The 22,390-nt window shown below is 35.7% G+C and overlaps 1 protein-coding gene across 2 annotated transcripts in view; it reads right to left on the bottom strand.

Annotated features, from left to right (window-relative positions):
• Positions 1 to 22,390, bottom strand: part of AGBL4 (AGBL carboxypeptidase 4) — a 1,588,908-nt gene that overhangs the window by 779,781 nt on the left and 786,737 nt on the right. For both annotated transcript variants that reach the window (XM_059137376.1, XM_059137375.1), the window contains exon 4: positions 3,346 to 3,440. In XM_059137376.1, the coding sequence (XP_058993359.1) occupies positions 3,346 to 3,440 (95 nt within the window). The remainder of the gene's footprint in view (positions 1 to 3,345; positions 3,441 to 22,390) is intronic.

Here is a 22,390-nt window from a genome sequence, read left to right on the forward strand (position 1 = left end):
AAAGTGTCTTTCCTAATCTGGTACATATTTCACCCAAGAAATTTAGAATTTTTAGTATTTGTCAGGAGGTAAGTTTGTTTCCAAGGCCTGTTCAGAATATTAAAGGAAGTGAAGTCCCTAGATAAGAAAAGTATCAGAAATTTCTTTTGTTTGGTTGTCTTGGATTTGGGGAAAACCAGAACTAGGAAAACACTAGAGGAGATATTCTAATACTTCAATCTACAATGTCTTTGTCAGTTTTGACTCCGGCTCTTTTCTAGAATCCTAAATTATGATGAACTCCTCAGGGCCAATAATATCTAATAATCTGAGAGCCAAACGGTCGTGTACAATTTTTGTGTTGCCCTAAGAACATTTAGAATGACTACTGGAAGACAGGTTCTGGTACAAGTAACTGACACAAGAAAGAGAAGAAAGTCCTAAGCAGAAAACACCAAAGGGGCAGAAACAATCCTCAGAACAAACCATCAGCAAACCAGAGTGGAACAATTATGGCATGTATAAATGAGTTAACAAAATTCTTTTTTTTTAATAATTTTTTTTAAAAATTTAATTTTTTTCAGGGTAACAGTATTCATTTTTTTTTTTGCACCACACCCAGTGCTCCATGCAAGCTATGCCCTCTCCAATACTCACCACCTGGTTCCCCCAATCTCCCACCTCCCGCCCTTTCAAAACCCTCAGATTGTTTTTCAGAGTCCATAGTCTCTCATGGTTCACTTCCCCTTCCAATTTCCCTCAACTTCCTTCTCCTCTCTAACTCCCCTTGTCCTCCATGCTACTTGTTATGCTCCACAAATCAGTGAAACCATATGAAAATTGACTCTCTCTGTTGATTTATTTCACTCAGCATAATCTCTTCCAGTCCCGCCAGTTGATAAAATTCTAAAAAAGAAAGTTCCCTTTGAGGACAGATCTTTTCTGTCATACTATATCCCCAATATCTAGAATAGTCTGTGACACATTAAGATGACCAATAAAGTCCTACTAAGTAAACAGTATCTCAGTCTGGTTTTAAAATGGGGGACTATGAAGGCATGTGAGTAGCTTTTCATCCAATGTCTGGGGTTAGCAAGTCAAAAAGATGCAAGATGAGACTTATCAACAACCTGATTTGCTCTGGTACCTTGTACCTTACCAGCCTGATGAACTACAGTAAACTGATTCTTAATATTTAAGCTCTTTTAGACATTTAGAAAAGCCCCATGACTGGAAAATGGCTATTTCTAAGAGCCTGCCAACACTGGGTAAGAGTACTAACTTCATTCTCAGGTATTATAATATAAATTCAAGGACTCATTAATATTCTAAAATTTTGCCAAGAGCCCTGACAGAAAGGTCCCAAAGATAATCTGTAAGAAATAAAACAAAACAAAATGAAATGATTAAAGCTTAAGACTTTTAAAAGCACAATAAAAGAGAAGACTCAAGCATTGAATAGTTGGGAAAAAGGGATGGTGATTATTGTTGCTGTGTAAGATTCCAACACAGAGCCTCATAAAAGAAGTACAATGTTATTTCAAGGACTCTCATGATTAGATCAACAGTTATGTCCTTTTGTTGGCAAGGTTTGAAGTACAGATCTACACATATACCTATTAGCAGAGATATGTGCGATATTATTATCCACTGGGCTGAGTTCAGAAACTCAAAACAAAGGCCAAATGCCTAACCCTTGTCCAGAACCCATCGTCAAAAGGAGATCCAGGAATAGCAGTATAGTTGACTTGATGCAGCAAAACAAGAAAACAAAAACAAAAAACCAAGACCAGGAAGATACTTTTATCTTTTAATAAAACGTTTTCATTATCATCCAATGCGTACACTTTTACAAACCTGAGCTTCTCAGCGCAGCATTTATAGAAAATTGCCAAGTATCATTTATAGATAAAAGCACAATTCAATATTTATGAATTGCTAGTTTTCTATAAATATAGACATTTGGAGATAATCTCACTAGGCATTAAAATTTGAACATGGATCAAAGCTAGAATAATATTAACAATTCCTTGCATTTGTATAGTGTTTTACATAATACTATTAATAATAGATGACATTTATTGAGCACTTAGAAAGTGCCAGGCACTTTACATGTAAATTCTTATAACGAATTCAGTTTAGTTCAACAAGCATTTAATTAATACCTACAGTGTGATAGATTAATAACACTGTTTCTGTCTTTAAAAACTCTAATTTTGGTGCATTCAATCAATGTTTGTTGAAAGAATAAGTGAATGGATGGATGAAAAATTGATCGGTTTGGATGGTACTGTGGGGTAATAACAATACCACAGGCTCCTCCTCTCAATATCTATGGTATTGGGAAAACACCTACCATCTCTTAGCCTCCATTTTTTAATCTGTAATATAGGAATATGTAAGCTCTCCCTTGCAAAACTGTTGTGATAATAGTGCCAGAAATGTAAAATATGTAGAAAGAATAGGATCTCAGTAAGTGAGAGTAGTTATCATCATCATCATCATCATCATCACTACCATAATTAATACTATTTTATTTTACTTATTTTATTTTTTTTATTTTTTAAAGATTTTTATTTATTTATTTGACAGACAGAGATCACAAGTAGGCAGAGAGGCAGGCAGAGAGAGAGGAAGGGAAGCAGGCTCCCTGATGAGCAGAGAGCCTGACATGGGGCTCAATCCCAGGACCCTGGGATCATGCCCTGAGCCAAAGGCAGAGACTTTAACCCACTGAGCCACCCAGGTGCCCCCATAATTAATACTATTTTAAATAAGCCTATCAAACTCTCCTCACCCTTGCTATAGCAATGAACAAGTATAACTTTAACATCCACAAAGCATGTAACATCTATATAGAAATGCCACACAAAAAAAAAAAAAAAAACAAGCGAAGCAAGGGAAATCTAAACCCTAGTTCTCATGTTCTATACAATATGTTCTTTGTTATTTTACATAAAATATATTACATAAAAATTTGTTTGTTATTATACAACAAATATATACAATGTTCCACTCAATGTTCTATACAACATAAATGCTCAGTCTAAGAAACAAAAATAAAAACAACATAGAATCAATTTCAGTTATGTTTCCAAAGATACCATGATAAGAGGCAGGAAGTTTACCAAATAACAGACTATACCTTCTCTAATAATGGAGTGCTGGTCACTCCATATAAGGAACCATGTTCCTTATTACAGCATTCTCAAAGAGCCTGAGACCTAGAGCCCAAACCATAGGTATCAAGAAACTCAACTTACTCCCTTCAGTGCCAGTGAGGCTAAGCCCTAGCCATTCAGCAAATAAACTTTGAGACCTGGATCAAATTCCCAACCAGAAGGAGGCCCCATTCTGATCACTTACCATTTGGGTCTGCTTGTAGATTTCACCATAGGGGCCATCCCATCTCTATATAGACTCTTGGTTTTACTGAAGTTAACAATGTTGAAAATGACTCTCTGAAAAAAAGAGAAAAGTTTATCAGAAGATTATGCTTTGCAAGTTGTCACTTCTTGATAATCAGGAATGGAAATTATAAAGCAAGGTTAGAAGAAGCCATATGAAATAGCTACCAACAATATAATGAAAAAAAATGGTGCCTGCAGAATATCAAAGTATTTGTGCCATCTTAGTATAGTAGTCAGGAGCACAGACTTTGGAACCTACTCTACCACTTTCAAGCCATGTGACCTTGCCAAGCTACTAAACCTTTCTATGTCTCAGTTTCTTCATTTGAAAAATGGGGATAATAAAGTACTTAGGGTACTTAGAATTACTGATGATAATTAAGTAAGGTAATATATGTATAGTGTTTGGAGCCATGCTTTGCACATAGTTAATGTTACATAAATTTTAACTATTATTATTAACTGCTCCCTTTCTCCAGGCTGACCTAAAGTTTATATGGAAAAGAGTAACAGTATTACTAGAGTAACAGTGTTGCATTTAAAGTTCAAAAAAGATAACTGAATGCAAAATTGAAATTCAAATGTTCTGTAACTGTTCAGCACCCTTTCACTAGACCTGGAGGATATATGTCCCCTTTTGCACTTCCTTTTGTTATCCTCTGCTCAGGGCCAGGGGTTCTGAGCTTAACCCTAATCTCGGCATCTATTTGTAGGAGCATATGTTCTTGGATATGTCCCTTCCCCTCTCCAGGTTTCACCTTTAAAATGGGGTAGTGGAGTGCTCTAGATACTAAAATCTTTCCAGAAGGGTACTAGAGTTAAAAGAGATCAGCCTTAAAGGAAAAAAAAGCAAAAATGAACTTTTTTGGACTTCATCAAGATCAAAAGCTTCTGCACAGCAAAGGAAACAGTCAATAAAACAAAGAGCCAACCCACGGAATGGGAGAAGATATTTGCAAATGACAGTACAGATAAAAGGCTGATATCCAGGATCTATAAAGAACTCCTCAAACCCAACATACACAAAACAGATAGTCATGTCAAAAAAAATGGGCAGAAGACATGAACAGACACTTCTCCAATAAAGACATACAAATGGCTATCAGACACATGAAAAAATGTTCATCATCACTAGCCATCAGGGAGATTCAAATTAAAACCACATTGAGATACCACTTTACACAAGTTAGCAGGACAGGAAATAATGTGTGTTGGAGAGGATGTGGAGAAAGGGGAACCCTCTTACACTGCTGGTGGGAGTGCAAGTTGGTGCAGCCACTTTGGAGAACAGTGTGGAGATTCCTTAAGAAATTAAAAATAGAGCTTCTCTATGACCCTGTAATTGGACTACTGGGTATTTACCCCCAAAGATACAGATGTAGTGAAAAGAAGGGCCATCTGTACCCCAATGTTCATAGCAGAAATGGCCATGGTCGCAAACTGTGGAAGGAACCAAGATGCCCTTCAACGGATGAATGGATAAGGAAGATGTGGTCCATATACACTATGGAGTATTATGCATCCATCAGAAAGGATGAATACCCAACTTTTGTAGCAACATGGATGGGACTGGAAGAGATTACACTGAGTGAAATAAGTCAAGCAGAGTGTCAAGTATCTTATGGTTTCACTTACTTGTGGAGCATAACAAATAACATGGAGGACATGGGGAGATGGAGAGGAGAAGGGAGTTGAGGGAAATTAGAGGGGGAGATGAACCATGAGAGACTATTGACTCTGAAAAACAATCCAAGGGTTTTGAAGGGGCGGGGGGTGGGAGGTTGGGGGAGCCTGGTAGTGGAGGGCACGTATTGCATGGAGCACTGGGTGTGGTGTATAAACAATGAATTCTAGTACACTGAAAAGTAATTTAAAAAATTTTAAAAAGAGAGATCAGCCTTTGTTTTGGTAAAGAATTTATTATTACAAGTGGAGAAGAGAGATGGTGAAAGAGAAGAGTATTGGGGATAAAAGATACTCAACGACCATTGAAATTAAGTCCAAAGGAGAGAAGATGAGGACTAGAGCAAGGGCAGGAAGAATAGTCAGAGAAATAGGGCAACTTTCAAAAGGTTACCATAGGCTAGTTTTTCTATCCATAGGTAGTGAAAGAGAAGGAAGCATCAAAATTCACATATTATTGCATTGAAATATTTATTGTGTGATGTATTATATAATATCAAGTGCTAGGAATTTTATACATTTTTATAAATGTTTAAATATTTTTTCTATAACTAAAATTAAGTATTTTCTATAACTAAAATATTAACCTCTCCATTTTACAGATGTAGAAAATGAGCTCAGAGAAGTTAATCAATTTGTCCAAAGTCATGCAATTAATCTATGGAGAGTTGACATTTAAATCTAGGGAATAAAAAAGATAAGTAAAATGTCCATGATCTCTACCCTTGAGTTATTCACTAAAGTTCCAAAATTCCATAACTATAACCAAGCCAGATTTGTAAAGGGCAAAAATAAATACAATGGCAATTTCTTAAGCCTTTAAAGTTTTGTTTTCTTAAAAGAGAAAATCAAAACTATCTTCTCTGTCTTCATATATGGGACTACCATAGAATGCTTTGTTCTATGAAATTAGCTCTTAGGAATAGCGTGTTTTCCTTTCTGCTCAGAGACCCAGCTACCAATCACCCATCACAGGGCATTTCAGTTGCAGACCTCTCTTCTGTCATTAAATTAAGTCATAAAGAATGCCCAAGACTCTTCAATTATTAATAACCTGGACCTGCCTCTTGTCAGTTCAATTACTTCTCCCAGGGTCTTGACTACTGTCTGACTTAAGAAAATCAATATCAAGGTAACAAATGGCCTTTGAACTTTACAGGGCTAATTTCCCTTTTCTCTTCTGAGATTTTCCAGATGTCATATCCATTTCCAGTGAACCTGGAAGCCATGCTGCACTTTTAGGATCTAGATTAATGCTAAGTATAAGGGAAATCTAATATAGAAATACTGTTCATCTGTGAAGCTGGAATAAAGAAATGAGAAAGTGAAATATCCATTGATCATCAATATCCTACTATCCTCTGCACAGGAAGATTTCCCAGATCTTTTAAATATGCTATATTATTTAGCTGTTCCATCCATAAACAAAAGTTATCTATTTTAGCCCAATTTTAGACATGAAGAAATTGAAATAAAGACTCATAAAAACTATACTTTCTCTATGACACTCCATGAAAAGAGAACAACATCTCTTGCCATTCTCCACCCAAACTTTTTTTTTTTTTTTTTAATTTTCCAGCCTATTGAGCAAGCCAAATGTGGCTGTGAGAATCAAACATATGTGGAAGTAGGCAGTGCAGGAAATGTTGGCCCCCTGTATTTTACACTTAAGTATCTATTATTTACCCCAAATACATCACAAAAAATGGCATCCATAAGGCAATGGTAACAACAGTTATAATAGCTAACAACTCCTAAGTATTTTTCTATGTACCAAATTCTGAGTTAAGCACTTGTTCACAATATTTCAGTGTTTTGTATATTAGAATCACCTCATAATATATTAGAATCACTTGGTAACTTTTAAAAACTACTGATGTTGGGCCTCAATTTCAATCATACACTCTGATATCAGATGAATTATTTCATTTATTTTGAGGATAATGAACTTTTTGAGACATAGACTATTTATTATCCCTTATTTATAGATGAGGCAAGTAATACTGAGATTACATTAAGTTAATAAGTAGCAAGATCATGGACATTCTAGACAGATACATCTGGACTGAAACCCAGTTCCCTACTAGTTCTGTGAACTTGGGCAAGATAATTTTTTCTATTGATTATTTATATTTAAAATTGTTATGATAACAGCATTCTAACAAACTTCTATAAAAATCTATGAGGTTAAGTTAATCACCCAGTACATTGTACCTACCTGATAAGAGGTACTCAATATTTATCAAACATTCCTCCTTATCTTCAATAAAATGGGAAATTTTGATTCTCCTTCCTTTCTTCCTTTTATTTCTCTTTCTTTCTTCTTCAGATTTAAATTTTTAATCTAGGCTTCTTGTTTTAGCAGTAAGGTTTTCTAGGTCAGAGCTTTGTAAATAGTGACCTGCAGCACACTGATAGGCTGGGGATGGATTCTAGCTCTCAAGCCACCATATGTGAGGTACAGAGCTCTGTCTATTCTGACCAGCAGTTCATGTTGCTATGAAGGAGTGCAAACTTCATTCTAGGTGTAAACCATGGAAGAATCCAGTGTGGCCAGAGGTATAATGATGAGCCTGCATGCTGGCTAGCCAGTGGACTTGATTCTCTGGCTTTGCATATATCCAATACTTTTGTCTAATCATGAATAGGTTTCCCACTTAAGGATATCCAAGATACTCCCAGGGACTATTCTAAATATACATGTGCATGATATAAACAAGAGGGTCATAACAATTTTAAAATATTTCATTACCTAAAAACATTTTATTAAAAGTCTGATTATATGTGAAAATCATTTTATTTTCACATGAAATGTCAACATTGCAATTATGAGTGAAAGGTAAGGGAAAGCTGTTGAATGACTTAAATATTATTTCATACAGTTTAAATATTTGAACAGTTTTAAATTTTTATCACTTTATTGTGTGAACAGTTTCTCATTGATGATGGTGACTATTAAGATTTTGAAGAGGTTGTCACTGAAAAGTCTTGATTAGGAATAGCATATATCTATTACAGAAATAAAAGCCTCATATAAAAATGATATGTTCCCAGACACAAAACGAAGAGTTTCAACTAAAAATGTGAAGATTGATTGATTGATTTTTAACATTTTAGAGAGAAAGGAAAGAGTTCTATTCAAACCTAAGTCATGACAGCTGCCTGGGATAATACACAATCTTCACAAAGAAAAGAGTGCTCCAGGGAAGGAACATTTGGGGCAGGGTTATATATTTTGTTTTGTTTTACATATAGAATTACACATCATGATGAGGAAGAACATTCCAGAAAGTTAGGCTTTTTCTTATATTTTTATTAATGTACAAGTCAGTATGACTTTAATCTTATGGGAGCCAAAGAAATTCTTTTGCTTTTCTCTCTTTTTTTTTATTTACTGAATTCTATTTATTTATTTATTTATTTATTTATTATGTTTGGTTAGCCAACATATATTATTACATCACTAGTTTTTGATGTAGTGTTCAACGATTCATTAGTTGCATATAACACCCAGTGGTCATCACGACACGTGCCCTCCTAAATACCCCCAAACTAGCTACCCCATCCCCCCACCACCTCTCCCTTCTGTGACCCTCAGTTTGTTTCCCAGAGTCCAGAATCTCTCATGGTTTGTCTAAATAAACTTAACATTTGATTTCCTCTTTATAATTTGGGTTTATTTTTAAATTATGTGTTAATTTTTTTACCAAATTTCATATGGTTATCCAAAAAATGTTCCCCAGTTACCCTAATATTCTGTACAATATCATCTTCTCTGTGTGAATTAATATTTTCTCTATACCTAGGCATGAAAAATGTTGGACAATACTGCCATAGATAACCTTTTGGAAAGTCCTAGAAACCATAAGTATGTTTGGGAACATTCTTTACTTAATGAGTTCCTAATAAATAGAAATCTACAGATGCCAGAAAAATACAGAGGTACAGAAAGCAGGTTATTGGTCTTGGTATCTAAGAACCTACATTTTAATATCCATACAAGGATAGCAAATGAGGCCTTAAATCTGCATGAGCCAGGAGTTTGGAATGAGATACCTCCATAAATCCAGTACTCTCAAAAGATATAGTATTAATAGAACTATGCTCTAGAAAGAAATCACTCACAAGCAGTGTGAAATGACAAAGAAGCATACCTAACTATTTCTGGGCTTGGGGTAGAAAAAGTAATTTTAAGAAATGGGCCAGAACATTTTTACATTTGGTTTGAAACTATACTACAAGTTGGACTTAAGAACCCAGGTCGAATATTTAAAATAATTTTAGTTAAAGGCAGATATCCCTGGAAATATCCCTATATCCCTAGGAAAAACAGTGAAATGTTGCTTGAAATGCACACATTTGCAGCGCAAGAACACAGAATTTCCATAAACGAAGCCCTGTGTGAGGTTAAGCTTTCACGCATATTTATAAAACATATAAGGAAATAATCCACACTAAAAGTGAGACTCAACCAAAAAATAAATAACTGAATTTGGACACAGAGAATTTCAAGTCATAAAACTGTCTGGTCAACTATAAGGAAAGTATTTTTGAAATGACTAAAAAATTAAAATAACATTTCAAACAGATGAAAACAAACAAAACACAATAAAAAATTAAAGACCAGAAGTATTCTCTAAAAAATTAAAGAGGGCTCCTAGAAATACATTTTTTATACTAACTGATCTTAAAATTCAGTAGACAAGTTAAAATGCAGAACAGATGATATTTCCAAAATTCAACATAGTGAATTAACAAATATGACAAAAGGATACTGAGGAAAAAATAAGAATTTAAATTAGATATGAGTTTATAAAGAATGATAAGAGAAACTGGGAGAGGCAAAAATCTCAAAAGAAAATGCTATTCAGATTCAAGAATCACAAGTCAATCCAAAGGAGGATTAAAAAAAAAATCTAGATATACACAAATCATAACAAAACTGCACAAGACAAATATAAAGGGCATGCTTTCAAAGCAAATCAGAGAAAACATAAGTTATCTACAAAGACACAGAAATTAGACTTAAGCAGACTTAACATTGGCAATGTGAGAGAGCTAAAATAGTGTAATTACTATCACCTAAGAATGAAGGTAAAATAAATTTTCAGACAAACAAAGCTAAGAAGTATAGCAGTTTCAGACACTCAGTAAAGGAGCTACTTACTAAAGGATGAATGTCAAAGAAAGAAACTGAACACCAAAGGTAATAGTGGCAAGAAACAAGAGTGAGCAGAGTAACAGGTAAATCTAAATAAGAATTGACTGCATAAAATGATTATTATGAAATAATAAATTTGATAAGTGCTAATAAGCTTGCACCAAAACACTGATCAACAATAACAGAAGTGTTTGAAACTGGGGTGAAGTGGAGGGAGGCAAAATCAGAGTTAAAGTATGATAAGTTCTCTATATGGTTCCAACGGAGGACAGGGACATTAACTAACTTGAGACATTACTATTAAATAAACATGTGGCAGTTTAAGAGTAGTCACTATAATTATAGAAACAGGAGTTGTAAATTCTGAATGAGTAAGAAGAAAAAGAATAAAGAAAACATGACAAATATAATAGAAGATTTGACAGGATGGGAGGATAAAACGCAAAGAAAAAGCATTGTACATGGAAAACCCAAAATAATATAGTAAAAATAATTCCAAATATCAGTAATCATAAAAATTGGAATTTGATTAATTTACTCATTTAAAAAATTTCTCTGCTTGACTTATTTCACGCAGCGTAATCTCCTCCAGTCCCAGCCATGTTGATACAAAAGTTGGGTATTCATCCTTTCTGATTGCTGAGTATTATTCCATTGTATATATGGACCACTTCTTCTTTATTCATTCATCTGTTGAGAGGCATCTGAGCTCTTTCCACAGTTTGGTGATTGTTCATAGTATTAGTCCTATGAACATTGGGGTACAGATGGCTGTTCTTTTTACTACATCTGGAGTAAATACCTTACAGTGTAATTGCAGGGTCATAGGGTAGCCCTATTTTTAATTTTTTTGAGTGAAATAAGTCAAGCAGAGAGAGTTAATTATCATATGGTTTCACTTATGGAGAATAAGACATAACATGGAGGACATTTGGAGAAGGAAAGGAAAAGTGAATTGGGGGAAATAAGAGGGGAGACAAATCATGAGAGACTGGACTCTAAGAAACAAACTGAGGGTTTTGGAGGGGGGTGTGGGGAGTTAGGTGAGTCTGGTGGTGGATATTAAAGAGGGCATATACTGCATGGAGAACTGGATGTGGTGCATAAACAATGAACCTAGGAACACTGAAAAAATTAAATTTAAAAAATAAAATGAGGGCGCCTGGGTGGCTCAGTGGGTTAAGCTGCTGCCTTCGGCTCAGGTCATGATCTCAGGGTCCTGGGATCGAGTCCCACGTCGGGCTTTCTGCTCAGCAGGGAGTCTGCTTCCTCCTCTCTCTCTGCCTGCCTTTCTGCTTACTTGTGATCTCTCTCTGTCAAATAAATAAATAAAATCTTTAAAAAAACAAATAAATAAATAAAATGATATGTTTCTTAAACAAATTAGGAAAAAATCCACATTTACCATCTTTCCCAGGTAATGACTAAAATGTAACATCTAAATGTAGAGATATTTACACAGTAATGTAAAGGTAATTTAAATATAAAAGTTAAATAATATTCCATTGCATGTGTATACCACATTTTGTTTATCTGATAATCTAATGAGGGACATTTGGATTGCTTCCACATCTTTGCTATTATGAATAATGCTATTGTGAACATGGTATTTATTTTTAATGCTGGTTGTATTCAACAGAAGTCACAAGTTCCAGGAAATATGACAATCAACCATTGAGAGGTGACACCAGCTGACTTCAGCATATCACTACCTGCGGATGAATGGGGATGAATGAATGAGGATGCACATAAACCTTCCCTTGAGGATTTTAAAACTGGGAAGCTTTGGGATGATTTAAAGTATGCTAAGGAGCTAAGATGGTGGTGTAGTAAGAAGACTCAGGGCTTGCCTCAACCCTCAAACACAATTAGGCAACTACAAAAGCTTTCTGAGTACTCAGGAAATCAATCTGATGACTGAAAAAACAAACTGCACAACTGGAGGGAGAGAGGGAAAGAAGAAGAGAAAAGGCCACTTCCAGGAAGGTAGGAAGTGCAGAGATGTAGTATGGGAGAGAAAGAGATCACTGTTGCTGTAGAGAGGAAGGAGCCCTGGCTGTGGAGAAAGGCAAGAGAGAGTGAAGTGAACAGGGATAAGCACAAGGAGAAAACAAATGGTGTTTGAAAAACTGGACAAGCAATGCAGAAGAAAGAAACTGGGCCACTTACTTATACCATACACAAAAATAAATTCAAAATGGGTGAAACTCCATGGGTTAGTATTTAAAATCTATAAAGAACTTACAAATTCAACACCAACCAAATAATCTAGTTAAGAAATGGGCAGAAGACTTGAATAGAGATTTTTCCAAAGAAGACATACAGATGACTAACAGACACATGAATAAATGCAACGTCACTCATCATCAGGGAAACCCAAAATCAAAACTACAATGAGCTATCATCTCACACCTGTCAGAATGGCTAGAATTAGCATAACAGGAAACAATAGATGTTGGCAAGGATGAGGAGAAAGGGAAAACTTCTTACGTTGTTGGTGGGAATACAAACTGGTGAAAAACAGTATGGTGGTTCCTCAAAAACTTAAAAAATAGAACTACCCTATCACACTACTAGGTATTTACACAAAGGATACAAAAGTACTGATTCAAAGGGATGCACCCTGAAGCTTATAGAAACATTATCAACAAAAGCCAAACTATAAAAAGAACCCACCTGTCCATCAACTGGCAAATGGATAAACGAGATAAATGTGTGTGTGTGTGTGTGTGTGTGTATACACACATATATGTGTGTATATAGCATATATATAAAATTATATATAGTATAGTATATATATTATATTTATATATAAGTTATAGCATATTAAAAAATTGAAAATTTATTATTAGAAGCAATGTAATTCACTGAAATCTCAGCAGAGGGGTGTGTGTGTGTGTGTGTGTGTGTGCATGAAAGTTCATAAACAGATTAAAAATTTCTCTGGGAATACAAAAGGCAAAAAACAGTCTCATCACATAACAAAACTTACTATGATGTTATGAAAATTAAAACAGTATGGCTTACATTGGTAAAGATCTACAGAAATAGACCAACTGGAACACAACAGAAAGCCTATAAACAGGTTCTGTATATACATCAGAGATTACATTGTTGATCGGATTGGAAAATTGTATTAGTAATGAATGGTGCTAGACCAATGCATCACCCATATGGAAAACACATCACATTAGGATTCCTGCCTCATACCAAATAAAAAAATAAATTCCAAATGGATTAAGAAATGAGTATACAGGAATTACCTTATGGATTAAGGGTATATGAAGCCTTTTTAAAACAAAGCACCAAATACATAAGCTGTGAAGGAAAATACAAATATATATGACTGCTTTACAAAAAAGTTATATCAAAATATACAGTAAACAAATGAAAAAAGAAGCCAATGATTAAAGAAGATATATGTAACAGTTATAATGAAAAAGGATTAATCTATAAAGAAATCCTATAGATCAAAACATGAAAGAACAACAATTCCATAGAAAATAGGCCTGTGGCAGGAATAAGATGGAGGGGGAGTAGAAGACCTAAATATCATCAGGTCCCAGGAATTCAGCTAGATAGTTATAAAGCCATTCCCAATACCTACAAAATCAACCAGAGATAGAAGAGAAGAGCAGCAATTCCAGGAACAGAAAACTGACCATTTTCTGGAAGGTAGGATGTGTGGAGAAGTGAATCCTAGGCGATACATGGGAAGAAAGAATTTGGGGGGAGGGACCAGCTTTTGGCAAGCAGTAGAGCAGCAGAACACAAAATGGGACCTTTTAGAAGTTGGCTCCACTGAAGGATGTGGCTTCAGAGGCTAAGCAAGGGGGTGGAGCCCTCACTGGGACAATGTGGTCTTGGGACCCATGGGGTCACAAAAAAACCAGGGGTGTCTGAGTGTGGCAGAGCTCCCAGGTATCAGAGCAGGGAACCCAGCTACAGATATGGAGCCAAGGAGTGGGATCTCAGCTCAGGGTTACCTTAAACTCATCTGAGGCACAGTCAGGCCACCACTCTTCAAGCAGAAACCCCACAAGTGGTAAATCCAGAGACAGCCCCTCCTTCCTCCTCCAGGAGTAGTGGTGTGGGAGTGTGCTGCAGGAATCTGCTAGGTATGGAGATTGCAAGCCGGTCCATGTGCCAGAGATAGAAATGCTCAGTCACAGGCGAGGGGAGCTCAGAGCATGGCCAGAGACCAGGGATATGGGAGTAATTGATTGCTTTTCTCTGAGGGTGCAGTGAAGAGTGGAGCCCTGAGCTCTCAGGTCTTATGAGGCTGGAGATTGGGAGGCTGCCATCTTCATTCTCCTCCTCCAAAGCTGTACGCAAAAAGTCATTCAGGGAACAAAAGCTACCAAGAGCAAAACTGAGCAGATTACTTAGTCTGGCCCCTGGCAAGGATGATGCAATTCTGCCTCAGGCAAAGACATTTGAGAATCACTGCAACAGGCCCTTCCCCCAGAAGATCAACAAGAATATCCAGCCAAGACTAGGTTCACTGATCAATAAGAACTGCAAAACCAGAGCTACGGGAATACAGCACATAGAATTCATGCCTTTTTCCCAATGGTTCTTTAGTCCTTCAAAATTAAATTTTTTAAATTTTATCTTGTTCTTATTTTATTTTTAAATTTTTTTCTCTTTCCATTGTAATGGTTTTTAACTATTTTATCTTATCGATTCCTTTATAAAACTCTTTAAATTTTCATTGTTATAGGCATATTCTATTCCTTCATTGTGTTTAACCTTATTCTTGTATACAGATAGGTTTTTTCTTCTTTAAAATTTTAGGATACAATTTCTTCTAATGAATAAAAATATACCCTAAAAAAAACCAGGGTTTTTTTTTAGGGTATAAAAATCAATAAAAATCAATAAAAATAGGTCATCATCCCATCCTCTAATAGTAAAACTTACAAGTCTTGGAGACAAAAAGAAAATCCTGAATTCAGTTCAGGACAAGAGGTAGGTAACCTACAATGGTAGAAATATTAGATTGGCAGCAGAACTATTCACAGAGACCAGGCAGGTCAGAAGGAATTACCATGATATATTCAGAGCTCTAAACAAGAAAAATATGCAGCTGAGAATACTATATCCAGCCAAGAATACTATATCCAGCTGTCACTGAATATAGAAGGAGAAATAAAAAGCTTCCAGGACAAATTAAACCAAAAAGAATTTGCAAACACCAATGCTACTACAGGAAATATTGAAAGAGGCCCTCTAAGCAAAGAGAGAGCCTAAAAGTAACAGACCAGAAAGGAACAGACAATATACAGTAATAGTCACTTTACAGGCAATACAATGGCACTAAATTCATATCCTTCAATACTTACACTGAATTTAAATGCACTAAATGCCCCCAATCAAAAGACACAGGGCATCAGAATGGATAGAAAAAAACAAGAACCATTGATACGCTTTCTGCAAGAGACTCATTTTAGACCCAAGGCACCTCCAGATTTAAAGTGAGGGGGTGGAAAACAATTTATCATGTTAATGGACATCAAAAGAAAGCTGGGGTGGCAATTCTTATATCAGATAAATTAGATTTTAAGCCAAAAACTATAATAACAGATGAGGAAGGACACTATATCACACTTAAAGGGTCTATCTAACAAGAAGATCTAACAATTTTAAATATCTATGCCCCTAACATGGGAGCAGCCAATTATATAAACCAATTAATAACAAAATCAAAGAATCACATCAACAATAGTATTAGGGGACTATACTTAACACCCCCTCCTCACTGAAATGGACAGATCATTGAAGCAAAAGTTCAACAAGGAAACAAAGGCTTTAAAGGACACACTGGAACAGATTGACATCACAGATATATTCAGAACTTTCCATCCCAAAGCAACAGAATACACATTCTTCTCTAGTGTACATCGAATATTCTCCAGATTATATCACATCCTGAGCCACAAATCAGGTCTCACCTGTTACCAAAAGATTGGGACCATTTTTTGCATATTTTCAAGCCACAATTATTTGAAACTAGAACTCAATCACAAGCAGAAAATTCAGAAGAACTCAAATGTATGGAGGCTAAAGAATATCCTACTAAGGAATGAATGGGTCAACCAGGAACTTAAAGAATTAAAAAAAAATTACAGTAACAAATAAAAAAAGCACAACTGTTCAAAATCATGGTAACGTAGCAAAGGGGGTCATGAGAGGAAAGTATATAGCAATACAACCCTTTCTCAAGAAATGAGAAAGGTCTCACATTTACAACCTAATACTGCACTGAAAGGATCAGGAGAAAGAACACGAAAGAAAGCCTAAACCCAGCAGGAGAAGAGAAATAATAAAGATTGGAGCAGAAATCAATGAAATAGAAACCAAAAGAACAGAAGAACAAATCAACAAAACTAGGAGCTAGTTCTTTGAAAGAATTAATAAGAATGATAAACTCCTGACCAGACTTAAGAAAAAAAAAAAAAAAAGAGAAAGGACCCACAGTAATAAAATCATGAATGAAAGAAGAGAGATCACAACCAAAACCAAAGAAATACAATTATAAAAACATATTATGAGCAACTATACACCAGCAAATTTGACAATCTGGAAGAAATGGATGTATTCTCAGAGACATATAAACTACCAAAACTGAACCAGGAAGAAATAGAAAACCTGAACAGACCCATAACCAGTAAGGACATTGAAGCAGTCATCAAAAATCTCCAAACAAACAAGAGCCCAGGGCCAGAGGGCTTCCCATGGGAATGCTACCAAACATTTAAAGAATGAATACCTAGTCTCCTGAAACTGTTCCAAAAAACAGCAATGGAAGGAAAACTTCCAAACTCATTTTATGAGGCCAGCATTACCTTGATCCCAAAACCAGACAAAGACCCTATCAAAAAAGAGAATTACAGACCAATATCTTTGATGAAGACAGATGAGAAAATTCTCACTGAAATACTAGTCAATAGCATCCAATGGTATATTTAAAGGTTTATTCATCATGACCAAGGGGATTTATTCCAGGCCTGCAAGGTTTGTTCAAGATCCACAAATCAATCAATGTGATACAATATATTAATAAAAGAAAGAACAAGAACCATATGAGACTCTTAATAAATGCAGAAAAATCATTTGACAAAGTACAGTATCCTTTCTTTTTTTTTTAAGATTTTATTCATTTATTTGATAGAGAGAGATCAGTACGCAGAGAGGCAGGCAGAGAGAGATGGAGAAGCAGGCTCCTTGCTTGCGGAGCAGAGAGCCTAATATGGGGCTTGAACCCAGGACCCTGAGATCATGACCTGAGCTGAAGGCAGAGGCTTTAACCCACTGAGCCACCCAAGTGCCCCTACAGTATCCTTTCTTGATCAAAACAACTCACAGTGTAGGGGTAGAGGGTACATACCTCAACATCACAAAAGTCATCTACAAAAAACTCACTAAGAATATCATTCCCAATGGGAAAAAACTGAGAGATTTTCCCCTAAGGTCAGAAACATGGCAGGGCTGTCCACTATATCATCACTGCTATTCAATATAGTACTAGAAGTCCTAGCCTCAGAAAACAGACAACAAAAAGAAATTAAAGGCATCTGAATTGGCAAAGAAGTCAAACTCTCACTCTTTGCAGATGATATGATACTTTATGTGGAAAACCCAAGACTCCACTCCAAAACTGCTAGAACTCATACAGGAATTCAGTTAAGTGTCAGCATATAAAATCAATGCACAGAAATCAGTTGCATTTCTATACACCAACAGAAAGATGCAACAAAGAGAAATTAAGGAGTTGATCCCATTTACAATCACACCCAAAACCATAAGATACCTAGGAATAAACCTAACAAAAGAGGCAAAGAATCTGTACTCAGAAAACTAAAATGTACTCATGAAAGAAATTAAGGAAGACACAAAGAAATGGAAAAACATTCCATGCTCATGGATTGGAAGAACAAATATTGTGAAAGTATATATGCTACCTAAAGACATCTACACATTTAATGTAATTCCTATCAAAATACCATCATTTCTTTTTCAAAGAAATGGAACAAATAATCCTAAAAAATTTATATGGAACCAGAAAAGACTCCAAATAGCCAGAGGAATGTTGAAAACGAGAACCAAAGCTGTTGGCACCACAATTCCAGACTTCAAGTTCTATTACAAAGCTATAATAATCAAAGCAGTAAGGTATTAGCACAAAAACAGATACACAGATCACTGGAACAGAATAGAGAGCCCAGAAACAGACCCTCAACTCTATGGTCAACTAATCTTTCACAAAGAAGGAAAGAATGTCCAATGAAAGAAATACAGTCTCTTCCCAACAATATTGGGAATATTGGACAACCATATGTAGAATAATGAAACTGAACCATTTCCTTACAAAAAACACAAAAATAGACTCAAAATGGATGAAGGACCTCAATGTGACACAGGAATCCATCAGAATCTTTGAGGAGAACACAGGCAGCAACTTCTTCAACCTGAGCCATAGGAATTTCTTCCTAGAAATATCGTAACTGGCAAGGGAAACAAGGGCAAAAATGAACTATTGGGACTTCATCAAGATCAGAAGCTTTTGCACAGAAAAGGAAACAGTTAACAAAACCAAAAGATAACTGACAGAATGGGAGAAGATATTTGCTAATGACATATTAGATAAAGGACTAGTGTTCAAAATCTATAAAGAACTTATCAAACAACACCTGAAGAACAAATAATCCAATCAAGAATTGAGCAGAAGACAGGAACAGACATTTTGGCAAGAAGACATCCAATGGCCAACAGACACATTGCTCACCATTAAGGAAATACACCATTAAGGAAATACAAATCAAAACCACAATAAGATAGCACTTCACACCAGTCAGAATGGCTAAAATTAACAAATCAGGAAACGACAGATGTTCATGAGAATGCGAAGAAAGGGGAATCCTCCTACACTGTTGGTGGGAATGCAAGCTGGTGCAGCCACTCTGGAAAACAGTTGAAAATAGAGCTATTCTATGACCCAACACTCGCACTACTGGGTATTTACCCTAAAGATACAAATGCAGAGATCCGAAGGGGCATGATAGCAATGTTTATAGCAACAATGTTCACAATAGCCAAACTATGGAAAGAACCTAGATGTCCACTAACAGATGAATGGATAGGGCTCCTGGGTGGCTCAGTGGATTAAGTCTCTGCCTTCAGCTCAGGTCATGATTCCAGGGTTCTGGGATCGAGCACCACATCGGGCTCTCTGCTCAGCAGGGAGACTGCTTCCCCCCTCTCTCTCTGCCTGCCTCTCTGCCCATTGCATAAGGAGATACAGGCAAGGATATTCACTGTAGCATATTCATTAATATTAGCAAAACAAACAGCTAAAACCACTTAACTCAGAATTATAATGGATAAATTGTGGTTCATTAATATAGCAGACAACTGTTCAGCATTTAAGAATGAATGAACTAGAGTGACATTCATCAACACAAATAAATGCCAAGAACTGTCTAGTGACAAAGGCAAAATTATAACACAAAACAATAGTATATTTTAATGTAATATATGCATATAAAGGTACAAAATCATATGTGAAAATAATACTCATTAATTTCATGCCTATTGTTGTTTTGGGGAGAAAGGAAGAGGGGAAAGATAGGTGTTTAACTGTACCTATAATGTTATATTTATCAAAATAAATAAAATAAAGCAAAATCTAAAGAATGACAAACATTTATATCTGCTTAATCTTACTGGTGGATCCTTGAGTCTTTTTATATTATCTTATGTGTAGTAGAAAATTTCCCAAATTTAAAAGTTCAGACACTTTATTTTTTTTTATTTTTTTTTTAAGATTTTATTTATTTATTTGACAGAGAGAAATCACAAGTAGATGGAGAGGCAGGCAGAGAGAGAGAGAGGAGGAAGCAGGCTCCCTGCCGAGCAGAGAGCCCGATGCGGGACTCGATCCCAGGATCCTGAGATCATGACCTGAGCCGAAGGCAGCGGCTTAACCCACTGAGCCACCCAGGCGCCCCAGTTCAGACACTTTAAATACCTTTAATTCATTAGAAATTGTAGTGTAAAATACAAGGAAGCATCACATTTTTTCCCCAGATGGTTAACAAGTTCTTCTAACATCTTACTGAATAAGTTATTACTTTTCCTTCTTAATTTCAAATGTCTCTTTTTTGTATAATAAAATTTCATATGCTTGGGTTTATGTCTGGACTTCCATTTCTGTTTCACTGATTCGTGTGTTTATTCTAGTGACAAACAGTCATTGTTCTGAAAATTATAGTTTTATGATATGTTTCAACTATATTAGGGCAAATCTCTAGTTAATGTTCTCCTTTTATTATTTTTTATGGCATCACACCTGTGAACTTTTTTGTCTCTAATTGGTTATCCTCTTTCAAATTCATTTTGTTCATGCTTTCTCACATTTTTTTAAAATGCTGTATTTCACAAAAATTCCATGAAATCTTTCTTTATGCTTTCCTTCTCTTGTTAGTCCTTTGTGAATCATTTGTCTTAGTTTTATTCTACTATATTTATATCTAAATTAAAAATGAATTGGGATTTTTAAGTTAGGCATGAGTAGTTTACATATGAGTGATGTCAGTAATTTCTTTTGAGACAACCACTTGTTACTAACATATTTTGATAATATTCAGAGTTATATAACACAATGGGAGAAAGCTGCTTGGAGTATGCCTGTGTTCCAGTCCATGTGCCCTCATGTAGCCAGGTTATTGTGACTTGGGTTGAACTGTACAGGAGTTTACATTGAATTTGTTGAGGTGTCACAATATATCAAATGTTAGATAGGTAATATGGCACTGAGTTGGGAATAAAATATAGGTCTTTATTTTTTCAACCAGTCAGCTACTTTCCTTCATATTCCCTATTTTTGTATTTTCTACCCTGAGCCAAATCTGATTTCTAGCATTGTGCAAAGAAATGTTGGAGTTCCACACCTACTAGGCCCTATATAACTTTGACCATGTTTTATTATCTTTCTGAGCCTTGTCTGCCTCATTTAAAAAGAGGAAACTCATACCTAGCTGATAAGAGTTGTTGTTGGAGTTAAATATAATTGCCAAGACAATATGATTGAGAAACAATAAAATACTACGCACATGTGCATATGTATCTGTACATGCATATACATATGTACATACATGTATGTATACATGTATATTCATCTACATATATGTGGGGGGTATATATATGATTAAGTTAATCCTCCTGTCCACAAAGAATGTACAGGTTACCACCCAAGTTCCTGAAAGGCGGCCAGGAAGTCCTGGATCTGATCTATCAAAAGCATGGAGGGCCACCTGGGTTAAGCCTCTGCCTTCGGCTCAGGTCATGATCCCAAGGTCCTGGGATCGGGCCCCACATTGGGCTCTCTGCTCATCAGGGATCCTGCTTCCCCCTCTCTCTCTGCCTGCCTCTCTGCCTACTTGTGATCTCTATCTGTCAAATAAATAAATAAAATCTTAAAAAAAAAGCATGGAGTCTGGCATACAGATAATCACTACGTGAAAAATGAATGCTTATCTATTATAAGCTGATGTTGAGGAGTCACAAGGAACCAACAAAGTTTGTTAATCAGCTGCACCTGTGTCTTATTAGCTGGAAACTGTCAAAATCTTCACACAGATAGTGCAGTCTGATAGAGGTAATAAAGAAATGGCATACTGGTTGCACATTAAAAAATTCTTCCTCCTCACTGTAAGCTTGAGAAGGCAGCCAAAAGAAGTAGAAGGGGTATTGAGCAAAACATTCTCATCAAGGGAAGTTTAGCATATCAAACAAAGATATTAGCAACATGAGAAGAAAAATAAAATCTTTCATGGAGACTCTTTCTTCTCCCCATAACTCAGAATAAATATCCAACAATATACAGATAAAAAATGTGTCTCTTCCTTAATCTGACAGGATTACCTACAAAGAGCTTTGTTCTCAATTTCATTCATTCATTAAAAAAATATTCATTTAATTATTTCATTTAATAAAGTTATAGGACTCTTTATCTGCTATTTGCTGGGATTAGAAGAATAAATAAAACTCAGCCCTTTGCCCTTAGGGAACTACCTACTGAGGGAAATTACACACACACACACACGAATAAAATGCTGAGGTGGTGTCTGTAACCAGCCTAGTGGAAAGAAAGCTG

Source organism: Mustela lutreola, chromosome 10 (genome assembly GCF_030435805.1).
Source record: "Mustela lutreola isolate mMusLut2 chromosome 10, mMusLut2.pri, whole genome shotgun sequence".
NCBI lineage: Eukaryota > Metazoa > Chordata > Mammalia > Carnivora > Mustelidae > Mustela > Mustela lutreola.